Source organism: Podarcis muralis, chromosome 2 (assembly GCF_964188315.1).
Source record: "Podarcis muralis chromosome 2, rPodMur119.hap1.1, whole genome shotgun sequence".
In the NCBI taxonomy this organism is placed as follows: domain Eukaryota; kingdom Metazoa; phylum Chordata; class Lepidosauria; order Squamata; family Lacertidae; genus Podarcis; species Podarcis muralis.
This window is the reverse complement of record NC_135656.1, coordinates 122,498,390-122,516,009: the sequence shown is the minus strand read 5'-3', so window position 1 is coordinate 122,516,009 and position 17,620 is coordinate 122,498,390. Positions and strand designations below refer to the sequence as shown.

Below are 17,620 nucleotides of genomic sequence, written 5' to 3'. Positions count from 1 at the left end.
TGTGACTTAGTTGGGCCACTCCCAACATCATTAGGAGGTTCAAAGTACTGGCTCACCCTCATAGACCAGTATAGTAGATATTGTTGGACTTATACAATAGCTGAGAAGTCCCAAGCATTTGAGAAGTACAAAGTTTTTTGCAACTGGGTAAAAACGCACTTTAACAAACCAATTAAGAACCTGTTTTCTGACCCTGGCAGAGAATTTGTTTTTGAGGATTTTGAGAAATTCCTGGAAGCGCAGGGGACTACTCATGAGTTATCTTGCCCCCAAAGTCCCTGGCAAAATGGGCTTGTTGAAGTTGTGCAGCGTGACTTACAGGCAGGGGTTAAAACGTATCTGCACGATGCTAATCTGCCCAAAGACTTTTGAGCTGAAGCGCTTAATGCGTTTTGTTATGTTAGAAATCACAGTTATCATTCTGGTTTAGATGTCACCCCCTATGAGAAGCTGTTTAAAAAACGTCCTAATCTGAAATACCTACGCATTTGGGGTTCAGATGTAATTATGCATTATCCCGCTAAGCAAAAATTGGGTGAGCGTAGTGTTCAGGGAAAATTAATGGGCTACCAGCAGGGGGCGTACAGAATTTACATACCAGCAACTGGCAAATTTCATATTACCAGAAGCATGATACAAACTGTAAATTGGAATGGAGTTGCTGTTTTCCAAGATACTGACGGTATAGATAGTACTGAGGATGAAGAGGAAGAAGCAGCAGCAGCCGGAAATGGTGCTTCTGAATTAATGGAAAAAGACAAAAAGCCTGTTGAATCTGATAATTTGCTTGATGATTTAAAGTCACAGGCACCCGAGGGGAGGTTAGATTCTCTTGATTTTTCTGACCATGAGCTTAGCCTACAGGCACCTCTTCAGTCTGACAATGATGATTTACAACCTGAAACTAGTAGTTCACTTAGTCCCATTAAGTCTGAGGAGTCTGACTCTCCTTCTGGACTGAGACGTTCAGATAGAAAGAGGCAGAAGCCACAACGTTTTGCAGATGAACATTTTAATACTCTGTATGCCAATAAGGCAGTTTTTGAGCCAAAAAGCTACAATGATGTTCAGAATTTACCTAAGCACCAAGCTGTAAATTGGTATAAAGCTATGAACTCCGAGATAGCTTCTTTAAAAGAGCATAACACTTGGTCTCTTGTACCACAAACCCCAGATATGAGACTTATTGATTCAAAATGGGTTTATAGAGTTAAAATGAATGACAAAAATGAAGTTGTAAGGTACAAAGCAAGATTAGTTGCTAAGGGTTTTCAACAAATTCCAGGCGAAGATTATGATTTGTAAAATATGAAACAGTTAAGCTTTTGTTAAAAGATGCATCACAACGTGGACATTCCGTTTATCACCTAGATATAAAAACTGCAATTTGTTTGCAGAGTTAAAAGAACAAATTTTTATGCGTGTCCCTGAAGGCATAGACGCCGCTGAAGGTTTGGTATGCAAATTAAATAAATCCCTTTATGGTCTGCACCAAAGTGGAAGGAATTGGCACCAAACTTTAGCAAAAGAATTGCTGGATATTGGTTTTTCACAAGGAAAGGCAGACAATTGTGTGTTTATAAAGGAAAGGGCAAACTCTGTAACAAAAATATGTGTGTATGTAGATGACGTGTTAATTTCTACAAAAACTAAACAGGAATATGAAGAGGTAGTTTCACAGTTACAGAAGAAATTTGATGTGGTGGAATTAGGCATACCGTATTTTTCGCTCTATAACACGCACCTGAACATAACACGCACATCGTTTTTAGAGGAGGAAAACAAGGGGAAAAACATTCTGAATGAAACAGCTGATGGTGAATTTGGGGTGACCCAATGCAAAAATCCTGAGAATCCCTGTGGATCCATGCTTTGTAACCACGTTTTTGCACCATTGCAGCCCCAGGCAACAGTGGGTGTGTGATTTTTGGGGGGCAGGCTGTAGCCATGGACATGCTATGTGCTCTGATGGTGAATTTGGGCTGACCCAATGCAAAGATCCTGAGGATCCATGTGGATCCATGTTTTGTAACCACGTTTTTGCACCATTGCAGCCCCAGGCAACAGTTGGTGCGTGATTTTTGGGGGGCAGGCTGTAACCATGGACATGCTATGTGATCTGATGGTGAATTTGGGGTGACCGAATGCAAAGATCCTGAGGATCCATGTAGATCCATGCTTTTTAACCACGTTTTTGCACCATTGCAGCCCCAGGTAACAGTGGGTGCGTGATTTTGGGGGGGCAGGCTGTAGCCATGGACATACTATGTGATCTGATGGTGAATTTGGGGTGACCGAATGCAAAGATCCTGAGGATCCATGTGGATCCATGCTTTTTAACCACATTTTAAGTGGGGAGGGAAGGAAAAACACAGAAGGGACAAGGAGCACGAGAGGGGTGTACAGAGAAGCAGCTGGCTAAGAATGCAGGAGAGGGGTATAACGGGAGGGAGGAAAGGAAGGCAAAAGTTTTCCCTCACCTACCCACCCAAGCCAGCCAGCTCTCTCTCTCTCTCTCTCTCTCTCTCTCTCTCTCTCTCTCTCTCTCTCCCTCCTGCATGTTTTCAGCAGCACGGAGCACAGAGACTACACTCTGCTTTCCCCTCTGCTTGCTTGGAGGGGAGGGGCTTTCCCTACTCTTTGTTCCGTTTGAGCAAACACAGCAAGGAAACAGAGATGGGTGGGCAGTAAGACCCTGAGGCAGAATGCAGGAAAGCAGCCGCTTCCTCTTTTCAGGTTTCCCTTCTGATTTTTTTTGCCTCCCCTCGCGCCATTTGGCTCCAGGGACCACACATTCGCTCAATAACACGCACAGACATTTCCCCTTCCTTTTTAGGAGAAAAAATCTGCGTGTTATAGAAGGAAAAATACGGTAGCTAAAAATTACTTATCCATGCAAATTGAGAAAGGCAAAAATGGATCTTTTCTGGTTCATCAAACTGCAAAAATTGATGATCTTGTTGAAATGCTACATTTAGAAAATGCAAATAGGAAGGAAACGCCCATGGTGTGTGGTTTCACCTTTACAGGTGAAGATAAGCCATTTCCTAACAAAACTTTGTATTGTTCTGCTATAGGCAAGTTAAATTTCATTCAAAGAATCTCAAGACCAGATATAACTTATGCTTTTCACTTTCTGGCAAAATATGTGGAAAATCCCACTACTCAATGTTTCTCTGCTCTTAAGAGAGTTGCAATGTACCTTAAACATACCAAACATTATAGGTTGCAGTTTACATCAAGTATTGACAAAGGTTTTGAATTTTTCTGCGATGCATCTCATGCAGTGGAACAAAATAATTGCAGGGGTGTGTCTGGTATGGTGTTTTGTTATAATGGTTGTCCGTTTGAATGGAAGTCCCAGACACAAACCATTATTTGTCTCTCCACAACAGAGAGTGAATTATGTGCATGCGTTCAGGCCACTTGTGATGTAGAATGGTATCTGCAAGTATTCGCAGACCTACAGATGCAAGTAACACTACCAGTAAAAGTTTACCTTGATTCCCAGAGCGGACTCGCTATCCTGTGTTCAGAGACCAATACGCAGCACATTAGAGTCTTGAGATTATGTTTGCAGTTTGTAAAGAAACTAATTGCTGATGAAATGATTGTATTTGAATATGTTCCAGGTGACAACCAAATTGCGGACATTTTTACAAAAGCACTTCCAAAGGTTACACATGAAAGACATGTACAAAATATGCTTTATGTTTTCGTTTCACAATGATGAACCGCAGGGGAAATGTTGAATGGTTTCTTTAAATGTAAAGGTTCATCATTGTTCCACTTGATGTGTATGTCTTTAAGGGGCCAGAGCAAGGGCCAGAGCTAAATAACGAGACCCAGCTTTAAAGCTGTGAAACATAGCAGGTGCTGCTGAGTTGTATTTGATTAAGGTGTGTCAGCATTTGGGTGTAGTATATAAGGAGCAGCACCTAGCTCTCCCATTACCCTGGGGGATGGGTTGGTGGTTGGGTCATGGTTGTTGATGTATTTAGTGTAAATGGAGTTTTTGTTTTTGTAATTAAAACCTTAAGTTATTTTTGAGTCCCTTTTTAATGCATGGTCTCCCCAGCAAGCTCTCTGCAGCGCTACCATACTGCAAATAGCCAACAGAAGCATATTAGAAATGTGGAAGCAGCTTCTCTTCCAAGAGGCGTCTAGCTTCCTATGAAGAATTTCATGTGATTGAGCAGGTGGTTGCTGAAGAACTTCAGGCATGCCTGGAGGATGGGGACCATTTGGATCCTTTCCAATCGGGAATCAGGCCTCATATTGGGACTGAAACTGCCTTGGTTGTGCTGGTCCATGATATCCGGCACACTAGGGACAAAGGTGAAAGCTGTTTCCTGATTCTGCTGGAGCTCTCAGTGGCCTTTGATACCATTGACCACGACATTCTTCTGGACCGTCAAGAGGAGCTGGGAGCTGAGGGTTATACAGTGGTTCCACTCCTTCCTCCTGGGCCGTGTTCAGAAAGTGGTGGGGGGGGATCAGTGTTCAGACCCCTGGGCTCTCACTTGTGGGGTGCCTCAGGGTTCCATCCTCTCCCTCATGGTTTTTAACATCTACATGAAGCTCCTGGGAGAGATCATCAGGGGGTTTGGGCTGGGTGTTCATCAGTATGCGGATGATACCCTGCTCTAACTCTCTTTTAAATCGGAACCAGTGAAAGCGGTGAAGGTCATGTGTGAGTGTCTGGAGGCAGTTGGAGGATGGATGGCAGGTAATTGATTGTGGTTGAATCCTGACAAGACAGAAGTGCTGTTCTTGGGTGACAGGGGGCGGGCTGGTGTTGAGGGCTCGCTTGGGCTACTGCAACACATTCTATGTGGGGCTACCTCTGAAGGTGACCTGGAAACTACAACTAATACAGAATGCAGCAGCTAGACTGGTGACTGGGAGTAGCTGCCGAGACTGAGGTTTTGCCCAGCTTTGGCCCATCCTGACGCTGAAGCTGATACAGGCTCGTCTTATCTTGAGCCTAAACAGAGCGTCATCACACACAGCGGAAGGATAAGCAGTATGTGCCACATCCAAACTCTCAGCTGTTTCCAGCACAGAAAATAAAACGAGTCCAGCCTGAGATGCTTAAATACCTTCCATTAGCGACCTGTAGGAGAGAGGAAAGGCCCATCAGCCTCACTGAAGGTGGACTGACACCATAGTGAAACTGACCACAACTTTCACCATCATGAACATTTCATGAGATTGCGTTTCAGCTGTGTTTACAGCCAGCTGCATTATTTACCCCCTTGTAGGTTTGGATTTTTAAATGTCACTTTCCACAATCATAACATTCTCAAATGCAGCATACTCATGTTCAGTCAGGACTTCAGCATCAGCTTCAACTGAGAAGCACCTAAGTTCATGGTCCTGGCCTATGGGGGCAACTGGAACCTATGAAATCAGAGTGTACCTCCAGACAGTCAATATTTTGCAGGAGGGATTCAAGCAGTTGGTCCCTTACCTTTCCCGCCCCAACCTGGCCACAGTGATCCATGCAACGGCCACCTCCAGGCTTGACTACTGTAATTCGCTCTACGTGGGGCTACCCTTGAAGCTGTTCCAGAAATTACACCAGTTGCAAAATGCTTCAGTGAGGCTCCTCACAGGGTCTCTGCCATGGGAGCATATTCTCCCAGTGCTTTTCCAGCTACACTGGTTCCCGGTGTAGTTCAGGGTCAAATTTAAGGTGCTGGTTTTGACCTTTACAACCCTTCACAGCCTAGGACCCTCATACCAATGGGACCGCCTCTCCCTGTATGGCCCACGGAGGACCTTAAGGTCCATAAATAGCAACACCATAGAGGTCCCGGGCCCTAAGGAAGTTAGATTAGCCTCAACCAGAGCCAGGGCTTTTTCAACTCTATTTTCAGCTCCTGGTGGAATGCTCTGTCTCATGAGACTAGGGCCCTGCAGGATCTGATTTCTTTCCGCAGCGCCTGTAAGACAGAGTTGTTCCGCCTGGCCTTTGGCTTGGAGCCAATTTGATTCCCTCCCCCTCTTTCTTTTTCTTTTCTCCTGTGATGAGGCTGCATTTTAAGGTTTTAATGTTGTATTTTAATCTTGTTTTTAAGTTGTATTCTTTCAACTTGTTTTTATTATTGCTTGTTAGCTGCCCTGAGCCCGGCCTTGGCTGGGGAGGGCAGGGTATAAATAAAATTAATTGTTGTTGTTGTTGTTGTTATAGAGCACAACATAATCAAGTAAATCAGGATGAATGCTGAATCAGCAGGGTGTCTGGAGAAGCCTTGAATCAGGTGGAGAGCATTATTGTTTGCATGACTGATTCATTGACTGAATCAGAAGCAGGATGTCACCTCACGTTCCTCTCAAAGATGGGGTCCATTTTAGTGGACTCAAAGGAGAACTTTGGACAAATCCCTTGAGTTTTCATGAGAAGTAAAGGGAAGGGGAAGTGGGAAGAGTGATGTTGTGTCAGGAGCGGAGAGTTCTCCTCTCCCTTTGGTAACATCACAGATAAGAAGTCCTTTTATTACAGCATCATGTTGCAAGCAGAAATACACAGCTCTCCGCAAGGGGGGCAGTTGGCTGCTCTAAATCCTCCTTCCGACTTCCGTAGCATTTTAGGTGCCAATGGGAAGTTCCTCCCTCCCTCTGACTTCTTTACTCTCTGATATGTTCAGACCTCCGAGTGTGGTGAGGGGGGGTTCCACACTCTCAAGTGACATCTCAACTAGCTGCCCCCTCCCTTCGGGTTCCCTTGTCATTATCTCGTACCTGGGCAACTCCTCCCTCAGCTGTTCAGCTCCTGTCTCTCTCTCTGCTTCTGAATACGCTGTGGACTGTCGGACTTGCGTTCAACCAAGCAACTCTTCCGGTCGAGTCTGTGATTAACGACCTGAGCCTTTGATCAGGCTCCAAGAACGTTACCCCATTACGCAGAGTATCCAGCATGCAGGGAAGGAGCCAAGATAGTATGTGCTACATTGCAAAAAGTGTTTTATTTCTAACTACGAAGACAGAAAAGAAATATACATGCTCTCTGTGAAAGCAGAGAGCAACTGAACAACAAAGGAAGAGGAAACCAGTAAACATTACATCCGTCTCCCATCTTCCGTGAGACTTCCAACAGTATGGAATCTCTGGAATGCAAGACAGAGTCTTGTGACTCCAAGCACTGCACAGTGGCAACAAACAGAAACTGACATGGACAAGGTGGGGGGTGACTTTTCCCCTCCATCTCTCCATCGGAGGGAATCTGGTCTGCCATAGAATGCATTCCCCAGTCCTCGTCCTTAGACTATTCCCTGACATGTTGAGATCATTTGGGTTGCCCTTTTTTAAATTTTGCCGTCAATCATGGTATCCTCCTGACTTAGAACTGACTTAGTGAGATGGGTGTCAGAGGCACCATATTACAGTGGTTCTGTCCATATCTTCAATGTCATGTCCAGAAAGAAGCGCTTGATGACTGCTCCTCACCCCCACCCCGGTATATGTGTTATGGAGTTCTGCAAGGTATTATTCTCTCCCCAGCACTATTTAAGATCTATACGCTATATAAAATCTATATGAAGTCATGGGGTGTGGTCCTGAGGAGTTTTGGAGCAAGTGGCCACCAGGCAGTTGGAGGATGGATGGCGGCTAATGGATTGAGGTTGAATGCTGACAAGATAGACGTACTGTTCTTGCGGGACAGGGGGTGGGCTGGTGTGGAGGACTCTCTGGTCCTGAATGAGGTAACTGCGCAGTCCGGGAGTCATTTTGGACTCACAGCTGTCCATGGAGGTGCAGGTTTATTCTGTGTCCAGGGCAGTGTCTACCAGCTGCATCTGGTACGCAGGCTGAGACCCTACCTGCCCGCGGACTGTGTCCACAGAGTGGTGCATGCTCTGGTTATCTCTTGTTTGGACTACTGCACTGTGCTGTACGTGGGGCTACCTTTGAAGGTGACCCAGAAACTACAACTAATCCAGAATGCGGCAGCTAGACTGGTGACTGGGAGCGGCTGCCGAGGCCACATAGCACCGGTCTTGAAAGACCTACATTGGCTTCCAGTACGTTTCCGAGCACAATTCAAAGTATTGGTGTTAACCTTGAAAGCCCTAAATGGGCTCGGCCCAGTATACCTGAAGGAGCGTCTCCACCTCCACACTGAGGTCCAGCTCTGAGGGCTGGGTACAAATAATAAATTATTATTATTATTATTATTATTATTATTATTATTATTATTATTATTAACTATAATAGTATGCCGTTAACACATAGTTCTAGGGACATGGGTGGCACTGTGACCTACTGAGCTTCTTGGGCTTGCTGTTTGGAAGTTTGGCGGTTTGAATCCATGTGACGGTGGCAATCTCCCATTGCTCTGTCCCAGCTCCTGCCAACCTAGCAGTTTGATGTTGTTGTTGTTTTAAAATATATATATTTTATTTTAAAACATAAAGAAACATACAACAAAAAAGCAATAGAAGATTCAAATGCCGAAATTACGCTGAATCTCCTGACTTTCCCCCATCCCTTCTATGGGTCCTAGTGGTAATATTTACACCTGCATATCAAGACTGTCCAAATTTTGTCTTTCCAAATTCTCCATACTTTCCATTAATTTACAAGTGTGGTTAAAATCCTGCTAATGTTTTAACCTGCTTACAATGTTCTTGCTTTCTCAGCTTCCCAGTTATTTTTGCCATTTTAGCATAGTCCATCAACTTGGTTTCCCATGTCCGCCCCTTCTTGGTTAAGGGTATCCTGTCAAAGGGATCTGTGAGGAGTTGCTTCTGTCTGGATGCCCAGGTGGGGGCTAGGGCCGTAGCACTCCTCTAACAGGGACCCCTTGGTGGTAACCCCTACTTGATGTAGGTCATGGGGGGCCGGTGTGGATTACCCTTAGATGCACCCCCAGCAGGTAGACTGGGGTGGAATAAGTGGCTATACGCAATGCCGATTACATTCACATCTGTAATCAATAGAGTTGTGGCTCATTTGGACCCAATGTTATGCTGTTGTCTTGTCTGGTTTTCATCACTTAGGGAGTGACAGGAACACAGGAGCTTGACACACAATTTGTAGGCTCTTTGGATGATTCCACCTCTAAAGGAGCAAGTGCATAATTTGGGGGTACTCTTGCATACACCTTTGTCACTAGAGACCCACGTGTCCTCATAGCCTGACCACTGGAGTAATGGAAAACTTGGAGCTGGACTGCTGCAACGCACGCTTTCTGGGGCTGCCCTTGGGTCTAGTGCACTATCTCTAGTTGGTGCAAAACGATGTGGCCAGATTGTCCCTGCGAGATTTTGGTCAAGAACATCTGGCACCACACACCCCCATTTGAAGGACTATCCACATAAACCTATTTTTTGCTTCCTGCAACTTCCATTCCTGATCCACCAGAGGACCTCTTCTCTTATTCCATGACTACTAAGCTTACCTAGGAGGAACCTTGTTGAAAGCTTTTTTGGAATTCCAAGTGTTGGTTTGTCTGTTTCTTTAATAAGTTTGTACACTACCCTTCACTCAATGATCTTAGGGTGGTTCACAGCATAAAAATACAGGATAAGACCAAAAAGTATATAATAAAAACAAGAACAAAAACAAAAACAAACAACCTACAAAAAAAAATCTGCTGAATCGCCTCTGTCTTTACGTGAAATTTCAGTTTCCTTGTTCACCTCTCAAATTCATCAGAATAGCCCTATCCTGTGTTAGCATTAATGTGTGTGGGGGGGGGGGGATTCTGCCAGAGCTCACGTATGATAGTTCAGGTAACTTCTAACTCTTAATCTTGGTATTTTCCACCAATCTTTGGCATTTGCATCTCACAGTTTGGAGGCAGATCTTGGAGTTTTCGCAAACATGTTTTTCTTCAGCCCTGCAGTTGCAGGTGGAGCTGCATAAAGTGTCTAGGAACTTGCAGAAGTGGTACTTCTTCTCCATATAATTATCAAAATGATAGTGTGTGTGGTTTTTTTGCTTCCAAAGATCACATTTGAGTCCACTAAATATGATGTTATGGATATGAGGCAGAAAGGTCTGGCAGATATATGCCTCCTGAGCCACCCAAAACTTGGGGGGGCTGAGATTTAGGACAAATGATAACTGCACCAGAATGAGGTTGGCTTGACTTCTCTCCACTTCAGATGTGATCCCTCTGTAGGGCTCCGTTAGTGAGAAGAAAGTTACTGCATCTTGCAAGCACCACAACAAAAGAGTTATAATTCTTTGTAAGGGAGGTGCTCGTTCCTGGGAGGAAAAAGATGGTCCTCATTCTACTGCTTCTACTGCCTTATGGGGACTGTGGGAAACTGAAGACAAAATGCCTCTTGTCTTTGGAAAGGGATGAGATAGATTCACCTCATTATTTCAGGCCAGGAGACCACCTCATCAGTGGGGTCATCTCTCCCACAAACACTGTGTTTCATCCTCATATCTTTAGCCAATGTCCTTCCACCAGCTTTTATTGGTAAGACCTTTTGTGGGGATGGAGTTACTGGTGTTCCACTTGCTACCATTTCCATGAGTTCTAACTCATCTCCAGTTACTTTCTGGGGCCTTTCTCATGATCTTGTACCTGCCTTTAAGAACATAAGAAGACCCCTATGGCAGATAAATTTGGGGGTGATTAGGCTCTCAGCAGCTACCAGTCACAATGGCTATGTTCTCCATTCACTGTCACAGGCACTATGCCTCTGGGTACCAGTAACTGAGAATCTCAAGTAGGGGAAGAGTTCTTGTGCTTCTCAGTTTTGCACGTGCATCTGGTTGGCTGCCTTAAGAATGCTGGAACAGATGAGCCTTGGGGCGGATTCTGCAGGATTTTTTTTGAAAGAGAGGTAGCGCTGAATATTAGAGGTAGAACAGAAATATCACTTGGACAGTGTTGGCATGTATATAATTTCTCCCCCCAGGAAAGGACCCACAAAGTACTGGCAGCTCCTCTCCTTCTTGTATGCCATTCAAGTGATCAACCAGAATCAAAAGCTGTTACCCAACATCACCCTGGGCTACAGCATCCATGAGAACTTTTTTGATGGAAGGGTGACCTATGATGCTTTGCTAGACATGCTGTCCATTGGGCAGCTGAACTTTCCAAACTACAGCTGTGGTAAACAGACGAACTTACTGGCTGTTCTCGAAGGGTCCGACTCTCAAAACTCCATCCAGATTTCAAACGTGTTGGGCATCTATAAAATCCCACAGGTAGGAATGGAGAGAGGTATAATAGCATTATGATATTGGCAGTCTTATTTTCAACTACCCTCCTGTTGATCCCTAGCATCAAATTTGCCTTCTTTACAGCTGCCACAACCTTCAAGGAAATCACTGTTCCCACCAAAGGGTCCTTGCACTAGACCTTCCTCCTTCCTAAGACCTTCCCAATCTCATGTTGGGCTTAGAAATATTTAGGCTTTGATCTGAAATCAAAAAATCAAACCAGATCCAAATCTTCCTTCTCTTCCCAGGTCACTTATGCTTTTGTCTCTCATGTTCTGAATGATAAGAGGCATTTCCCTTTTTTCTACCGGATGGTCCCCAAAGAAGAAGCCCTGTACCCAGGGATTGTCAAGCTGCTCCAGCACTTCCGATGGACCTTGATTGGCCTCCTTGCACCAGACACTGACAATGGAGAGAGGTTCCTGAAGAGCTTGACACCCGTGCTCATCAAGAGCGGTGTCTGTGTTGTCATCTCACAAAGCATCCAAGGACCGAATACAAATGGAGTACACATGCCTCGTCTTCCATTCCGCAAGTGGAGGCAAGTGCATGTATTTGTTTACTATGGGGAAATGTCTTTTTTCTTAAATGGACTACAATTTATACAACTGTTTTTTGACATATTGATGAAATCCATTGCTGGGAAAATCTTCATCACAACAGTTTTGTGGGATGTCGCCCTGGAGCTGATGTATAATGACATATCTTTCCAACACATCCATGGTATATTTTCCTTCTTCACTGAGAAAAGTAAAGGGGCAAAATACGGTGATTTTCCAACCTTTTTCTTTGGTATTAAGAAGTTTTGGGATGGTGCTTTTAATTGTTTCTATTCAAAGCATGCATTCTCAGTGAAAGGCCGGACAAGATGCAGAGAGAGAGAGAAGCTGGAGAGGCTTCCCCAAGATGATCTGGAAAGAATCCTCTCTCTAGACAGCTACAGGATCTACAACACTGTGCAAGCCGTGGCTCGTGCCTTAAATGCTGCATATTCATCTAGATCTAAGCAGAGGGGAACTGAGAGAATGGGACTTCAAAGGCTACAGCCATGGCAGGTATTTTCTTTCCCTTCATAGACATCTCAACTGAGCATGACAATCAATTGTAGTGTTGCAGATATTGAATATTGTGCAGTTTGAAACTATTGGAAGCATAAGAACAGGAAGCATTCGTTTCCTTTTGGAAATGAATTATTGTCCAGGCGCATAGAAATATTATTCACTCTTTACTCACAAACTCTTTATAACAGAATGAGAACATTATTCTGTCCAGCACAGGCTCGGGATCTCTCTCTCTCTCCCACCCCCCATCTCTCTCTTTCTCCTGCCTTTCAGCCTCCAGGCTGTTTGCTTTACCTTCTGGAGAGCTTCTTTTGAGTTTTGGAGCCAAAGACAAAAAGGCAACTCCCGTCAAAAAGGAGATATTGCAATCCAATACCTTCATCACATGATCTAAGGTTACAACACTAACGTGTTAAACCAGTTAGTTAATCTTAATCTCAGCAAGAGCCCGGAGCCCTTTAGAAAAACACATTACCCATTTTCCATTTTAAACCTTCCTTAATACATATACATTTTTCATTTCTTTTTGCTATTCTTATTCTTGCCTCCTTGCACAGCCCCCCGAGCAACTGCTCCCATCATGTGCCCAATTCTCCTTTCCTCACAAGTTGGAATTATTTTTGGCAGGGGAGATGACATTGACCAGGCTGTCTCTAGTCTCTATTCCTTTGACACCCGCTTGACTCTGCTCTGGCTCTCTGCTCCCTCCACCAAGCTCCTGCCTTTCCCTGCTGAAGCCCATATTGGAGATTTCATTCAGTTTGCCTTGAAAGGAAAAACGAACCTAATTCACTCTTTCTGAAAGAATCCAAGGGGGGAGCATCCTTCAGAAAACATGCTTAATAGGAGAAAATGACACAGAAATGCTGAAAAATTCTGATGAGTTTCTATTATTATTATTATTTAAAAAATGCTTCAGAAATGTGGAGAACTGAATTTAAGATTGGGGGTTGTGTGTGAGAGAGAAAACCGTATGAACCAAAAGTGACAAGATCTCTCCATTACTATTTGAGTCTGCAACCAGCCCTAAGCAAAGGGGAAGTGGATTGTCGTTATGCTTCCATTATTATTATTATTATTATTATTATTATTAGATAATTTTTATTAAATTTTCAATCTAACAATTCCAAATAAACATTTTACAAACTCTGAAATATCCGATGACTTCCCTTCTTCTCTTTCCATGGTTCATTTATACATCCCTGTATATTTTACTATAACCATTCAAATCAGTTTTCTACTTTTACATCCATCAAACATTATTTACGTGGTTGAATTTATCTTAATGCTGCCACCGTATATTCAGCTGTATACAGTTATTTTCCATATATTCAATAAATGCTTTCCACTCTTCTTTCAATGTATGTTCTTCTTGCTCTCTTATTCTGTATGTTAAATCTGGAAGTTCTGTATATTCTGTCCACTTAAGCTGCCAATCCTCTTTAGCTGGGACCTCGCTGACTTTCCATTTCTGGGCTAGCAAAACAGGGGCCTATGCTTCCCTTTATTCTAAATGCTCTCATCTTTGCTTCTGTTCCAGCTCCACCCTTTCCTAGGAAACACCCAGTTCTATAATTCTTCCATGGACAGAGTGTATTTGGATGAGAACGGGGAGCTGGCAGCCGACTTGGACATTGTGAACTGGGTGGTGTTCCCCAATAAATCCGTCCTCAGAGTGAAGTTTGGGAGTATCGACAGACAGGGATCCCCAGACCTGAAGTGCACCATCGACCAGGAGGCCATTGTGTGGCCCAAGTGGCTCAATCAGGTGACGGGGAGTGGGAATCATGCCTGTCATTTTGCTGTCTTTTCTATGAGCTCTAATGAGTGCTCCCTGTTCTGTGGGCTGCTGCCCTCACTTGCCTGTCAACTCCAGCACTGGGCTGTTGTTCCAGATAGTTCCTACAGATCCTCTGCTCAGCTGGGTGCCAAAGGAGGCTTCCTGCTAAACTGTGTGAATGGGGAAAGGGGGGTTCCTTGCTTTTCTCTTGTTGCATGTATTTTATTAGTAGTGAATAGCTCATGGCCCATATACAGAACTTTATTTAATGGAGGTCCTTTGTTTTTTTCTGAATTTAATCATGAATAATTCATGAAATGGACAGTGATGGGAAATGCTTAGTTTCAAGCTATAGTCTAGATGCTACAGCAGATACTATGCCTCAAACAACAATTCTCATTGATGCTCTTCGTCTTTGTGCCTAGACCCTTCCTACTTCCAGGTGTGTGGAAAGCTGTCGCCCTGGATCCGTCAAGGTGATTCAGGAAGGGAAGCCTCTTTGCTGTTATGAATGTCTTCCCTGTGCAGAAAGGACCATCTCCACTCAGGAAGGTGGGTGACTCCAAGGGAAAGGCTGGCCTTGGGGAAGAGAGAAGGGTTCAGTATGGACCTAGGGTAGATATTAGACTTCTGCACAGACCCCTGATCCTCCTTTTGGCCCTGGTATAGGGGGCTCCAAGCAGCCCAACCTGCCAGAGGCCAAGCTGGGGATCTCCAGCCCTGGAATCTGTCCCAAATTTCTTCGGGGTAGAGCTAATGTTTAGAAAAACCTAATTAAATACCTGTAGTGATCTGTGGCTGTCCCAGACTGACTTGGTCTACAACTGAATCCCTCCCCAGAGGCTAGATACTGCTCAGGGCTTGGCTGAATCCAGAGTAGTACACATTTCTCTCTCTCTCTCTCTCTCTCTCTCTCTCTCTCTCTCTCTCTCTCTCTCTCGCAGATGCAGACCATTGCAAAAAATGCCCAGAAAATCAGCATCCAAACAAGGACCGAGATCAATGTGTGTTCAAGCATGTCACCTTCCTAGCCTACGAAGAATCTCTGGGGATTGTCCTACTTTCCCTTGCCCTACTGGGGTCCTTAGCCACAAGCTTTAATTTAGGAATCTTTATTAAATACAGCGAAACTCCCATAGTAAAAGCCAACAACCGGGACCTCTCCTACGTCCTCCTCATCTCCCTCCTGCTTTCCTTTTTGTCCTCCTTCCTGTTCATTGGGAGGCCAAGGAAAGGGACCTGCCTTCTCCGACAAACAGCCTTCAGCATCATCTTCTCTGTTGCTGTTTCTTCTGTGTTGGCAAAAACCATCACTGTGGTTCTGGCCTTCCTGGCCACCAAGCCAGGGAACAGGGTGAGGAGATGGCTGGGGAAGAGTCTGGCCAACTCCATTGTCATTTCTTGTTCCTGTGTCCAAGTTGTCATCTGCATGATCTGGCTGGGGATCTCTCCACCATTCCCAGACTCTGACATAAGCTCCCAGCCTGGGGAGATTATCTTGCAATGCAACGAAGGGTCTGTTGCCATGTTTTATGGTGCCCTTGGCTACATGGGCTTCCTGGCTGCCATCTGCTTCACGGTGGCTTTCTTAGCCAGGAAGCTGCCTGGGGCCTTCAATGAAGCCAAGCTGATCACCTTCAGCATGCTGGTCTTCTGCAGTGTTTGGGTGTCCTTTGTGCCCACCTACCAGAGCACCAAGGGGAAATACATGGTAGCCGTTCAGGTTTTTTCCATCTTGGCCTCCAGTGCTGGGCTCCTGGGCTGCATCTTCATTCCCAAATGCTACATTATTTTTCTGAGACCTGATCTGAACGCAAAGGAGCACCTGACAGCAAAAACTAAAGATAGCATCTGATTCTTAAAATATTATTTTTCAAGAAGGTAGAGAAGTGATGTTCTTGAAAATTGATGTTTCAATTTAAAAAATCATTACCCTCATTTGATCATGTAGAACCAACCAACTTAATGGAAGTAGTTATGAAATTTGGATTTGGCTGAAAATTTGTTAATACTTTGGAAGATATAGATCACATAGATCACAGGGAATTCCCATTACCAAAATTTTGTAATTTTTCTTGGAATGGAACAAGGATGTCCACTGTCACTCCTGTTATTTTTCCAAGTGAATCTTCAGCCCCCGGCTCTCTCACTTCCTCATTCGTCATCACCTCCTCTGTGGGTGCTGCTAAGTACCATTTGTCTTTGAGCTCTTTGCTCTCCTACTTTTAAGGCTCGCTGGGTTCTGGAAGATGGTGGGTCTAGAATGGTTTCTAATGACGTGTCAGCCAGGTGTTGCTCTGGCTCTCCCATGATTTCCCAACTTTTATCCTCATCTGCCTCTGAACTGTGACTTCCCTTTATACTTTCTTCCTCTTCCTCCTCCCTGGGAGGTTCAGGATGGAGAGGTGGTCTCCCCCATTCCTCCATGGCCCTTGGTCATCTTGGTCACCCTTCACCCCATACCTGTCAACTCATCAATATCTTCCTTAATTTATGGTGCCCAGAACTGGACACAGTATTCCAGGTGTGGTCTGACCAAGACAGAATAGAGTGGGACTATTACGTCCCTTGATCTGGACACTATACTTCTGTTGAAGCAGACTATTAGAGTTAAAATTTGTTCTATTTTTTTCCTAATTGTATAATTAAAAAACAAACCTTTCAATACTGTATTTTAAAATGTTGTGAGCCATGCAGGGACCTTACAGTGAGGGAGGGTAATCAATATTATTATTTAATATATAAAAAAGTTGCTGCATCACACTGTTGACTCATGTTAAGCTTCTGGTGTAATAAGCCAGTTGTCCTATATTTAGGCCTCTGCTTATTCTCTTCAGCCTCAGCAAAGGTGTTGTTAACATTTTGCGCCTTCAGACCATATACACAGGGACCTAGGTCCACATTTGGCCAGAAACCTACCCGCTCAACTGTCATCACTAACCCCCACCCCCAAAAAATATTTCAATTTCCCCCATGCCCCCGTTTCATTTCACTTCCTGATAAAAATCCTCGAATGTTTCCACTGAATGTAGTAAGAAGGGAGCATATTATGGAGGGCGGAGCTCCTGGCGCACATTTCCACAGTGGTGGGAATGTTGTGGGGTTGTTTTTATTAAAAATTTGATGATTTACAAAAGTGTGCAATGTCTCTCTCTCGTATTTTCCCCCCATGTAACATTTTTACAATTCATTTTCATTTGTTGAGACATTATGAATAAAAGGGGGAGAGGGGGGGAGGGAGAAGATGGGTGGGGTTGGGGTTGGGTGGCGATGTTTCTATTTTACTTACTATATGTAGGGTTTGGTGTCAGCATTGCTTGTGCAGGTTCTCTTGTGTTCCTTTGGTGGTGAGAGAGGTTGGGGTTGGCCTAGGGTGTGGTTGTTCATTTGTGGTTGGCTGTGGTGGTCTTTGTTTTCGTGTGTGAGTGGGGTGGGTGCGTGTTTTGGATCAGGTTAGCCATATTGATTTGTATGCTGTTGGTGGGCTTTTGTCATTGTCTTGTTGGGCTGTGTGTGTGATAAAGGGGAGCCATACAGGGGTGAAGGTGTCTTCTTCTATTTCTCCCCATGTCAGTTTCAGTTTATTGGT

At 44.3% G+C, this 17,620-nt stretch overlaps 1 protein-coding gene across 1 annotated transcript; it reads left to right on the top strand.

Moving 5' to 3' along the window:
* Positions 1 to 8,519: 8,519 nt before the first annotated feature.
* LOC114592555 (vomeronasal type-2 receptor 26-like) lies at positions 8,520 to 17,228 on the top strand. Its single transcript, XM_077923435.1, has 5 exons — positions 8,520 to 11,175; positions 11,439 to 12,245; positions 13,792 to 14,019; positions 14,457 to 14,583; positions 14,976 to 17,228. The coding sequence occupies exons 1-5, from the start codon at positions 10,861 to 10,863 to the stop codon at positions 15,884 to 15,886; spliced, it is 2,388 nt and encodes a 795-aa protein (XP_077779561.1). The 5' UTR covers positions 8,520 to 10,860; the 3' UTR covers positions 15,887 to 17,228.
* The last annotated feature ends 392 nt before the right edge of the window (positions 17,229 to 17,620 follow it).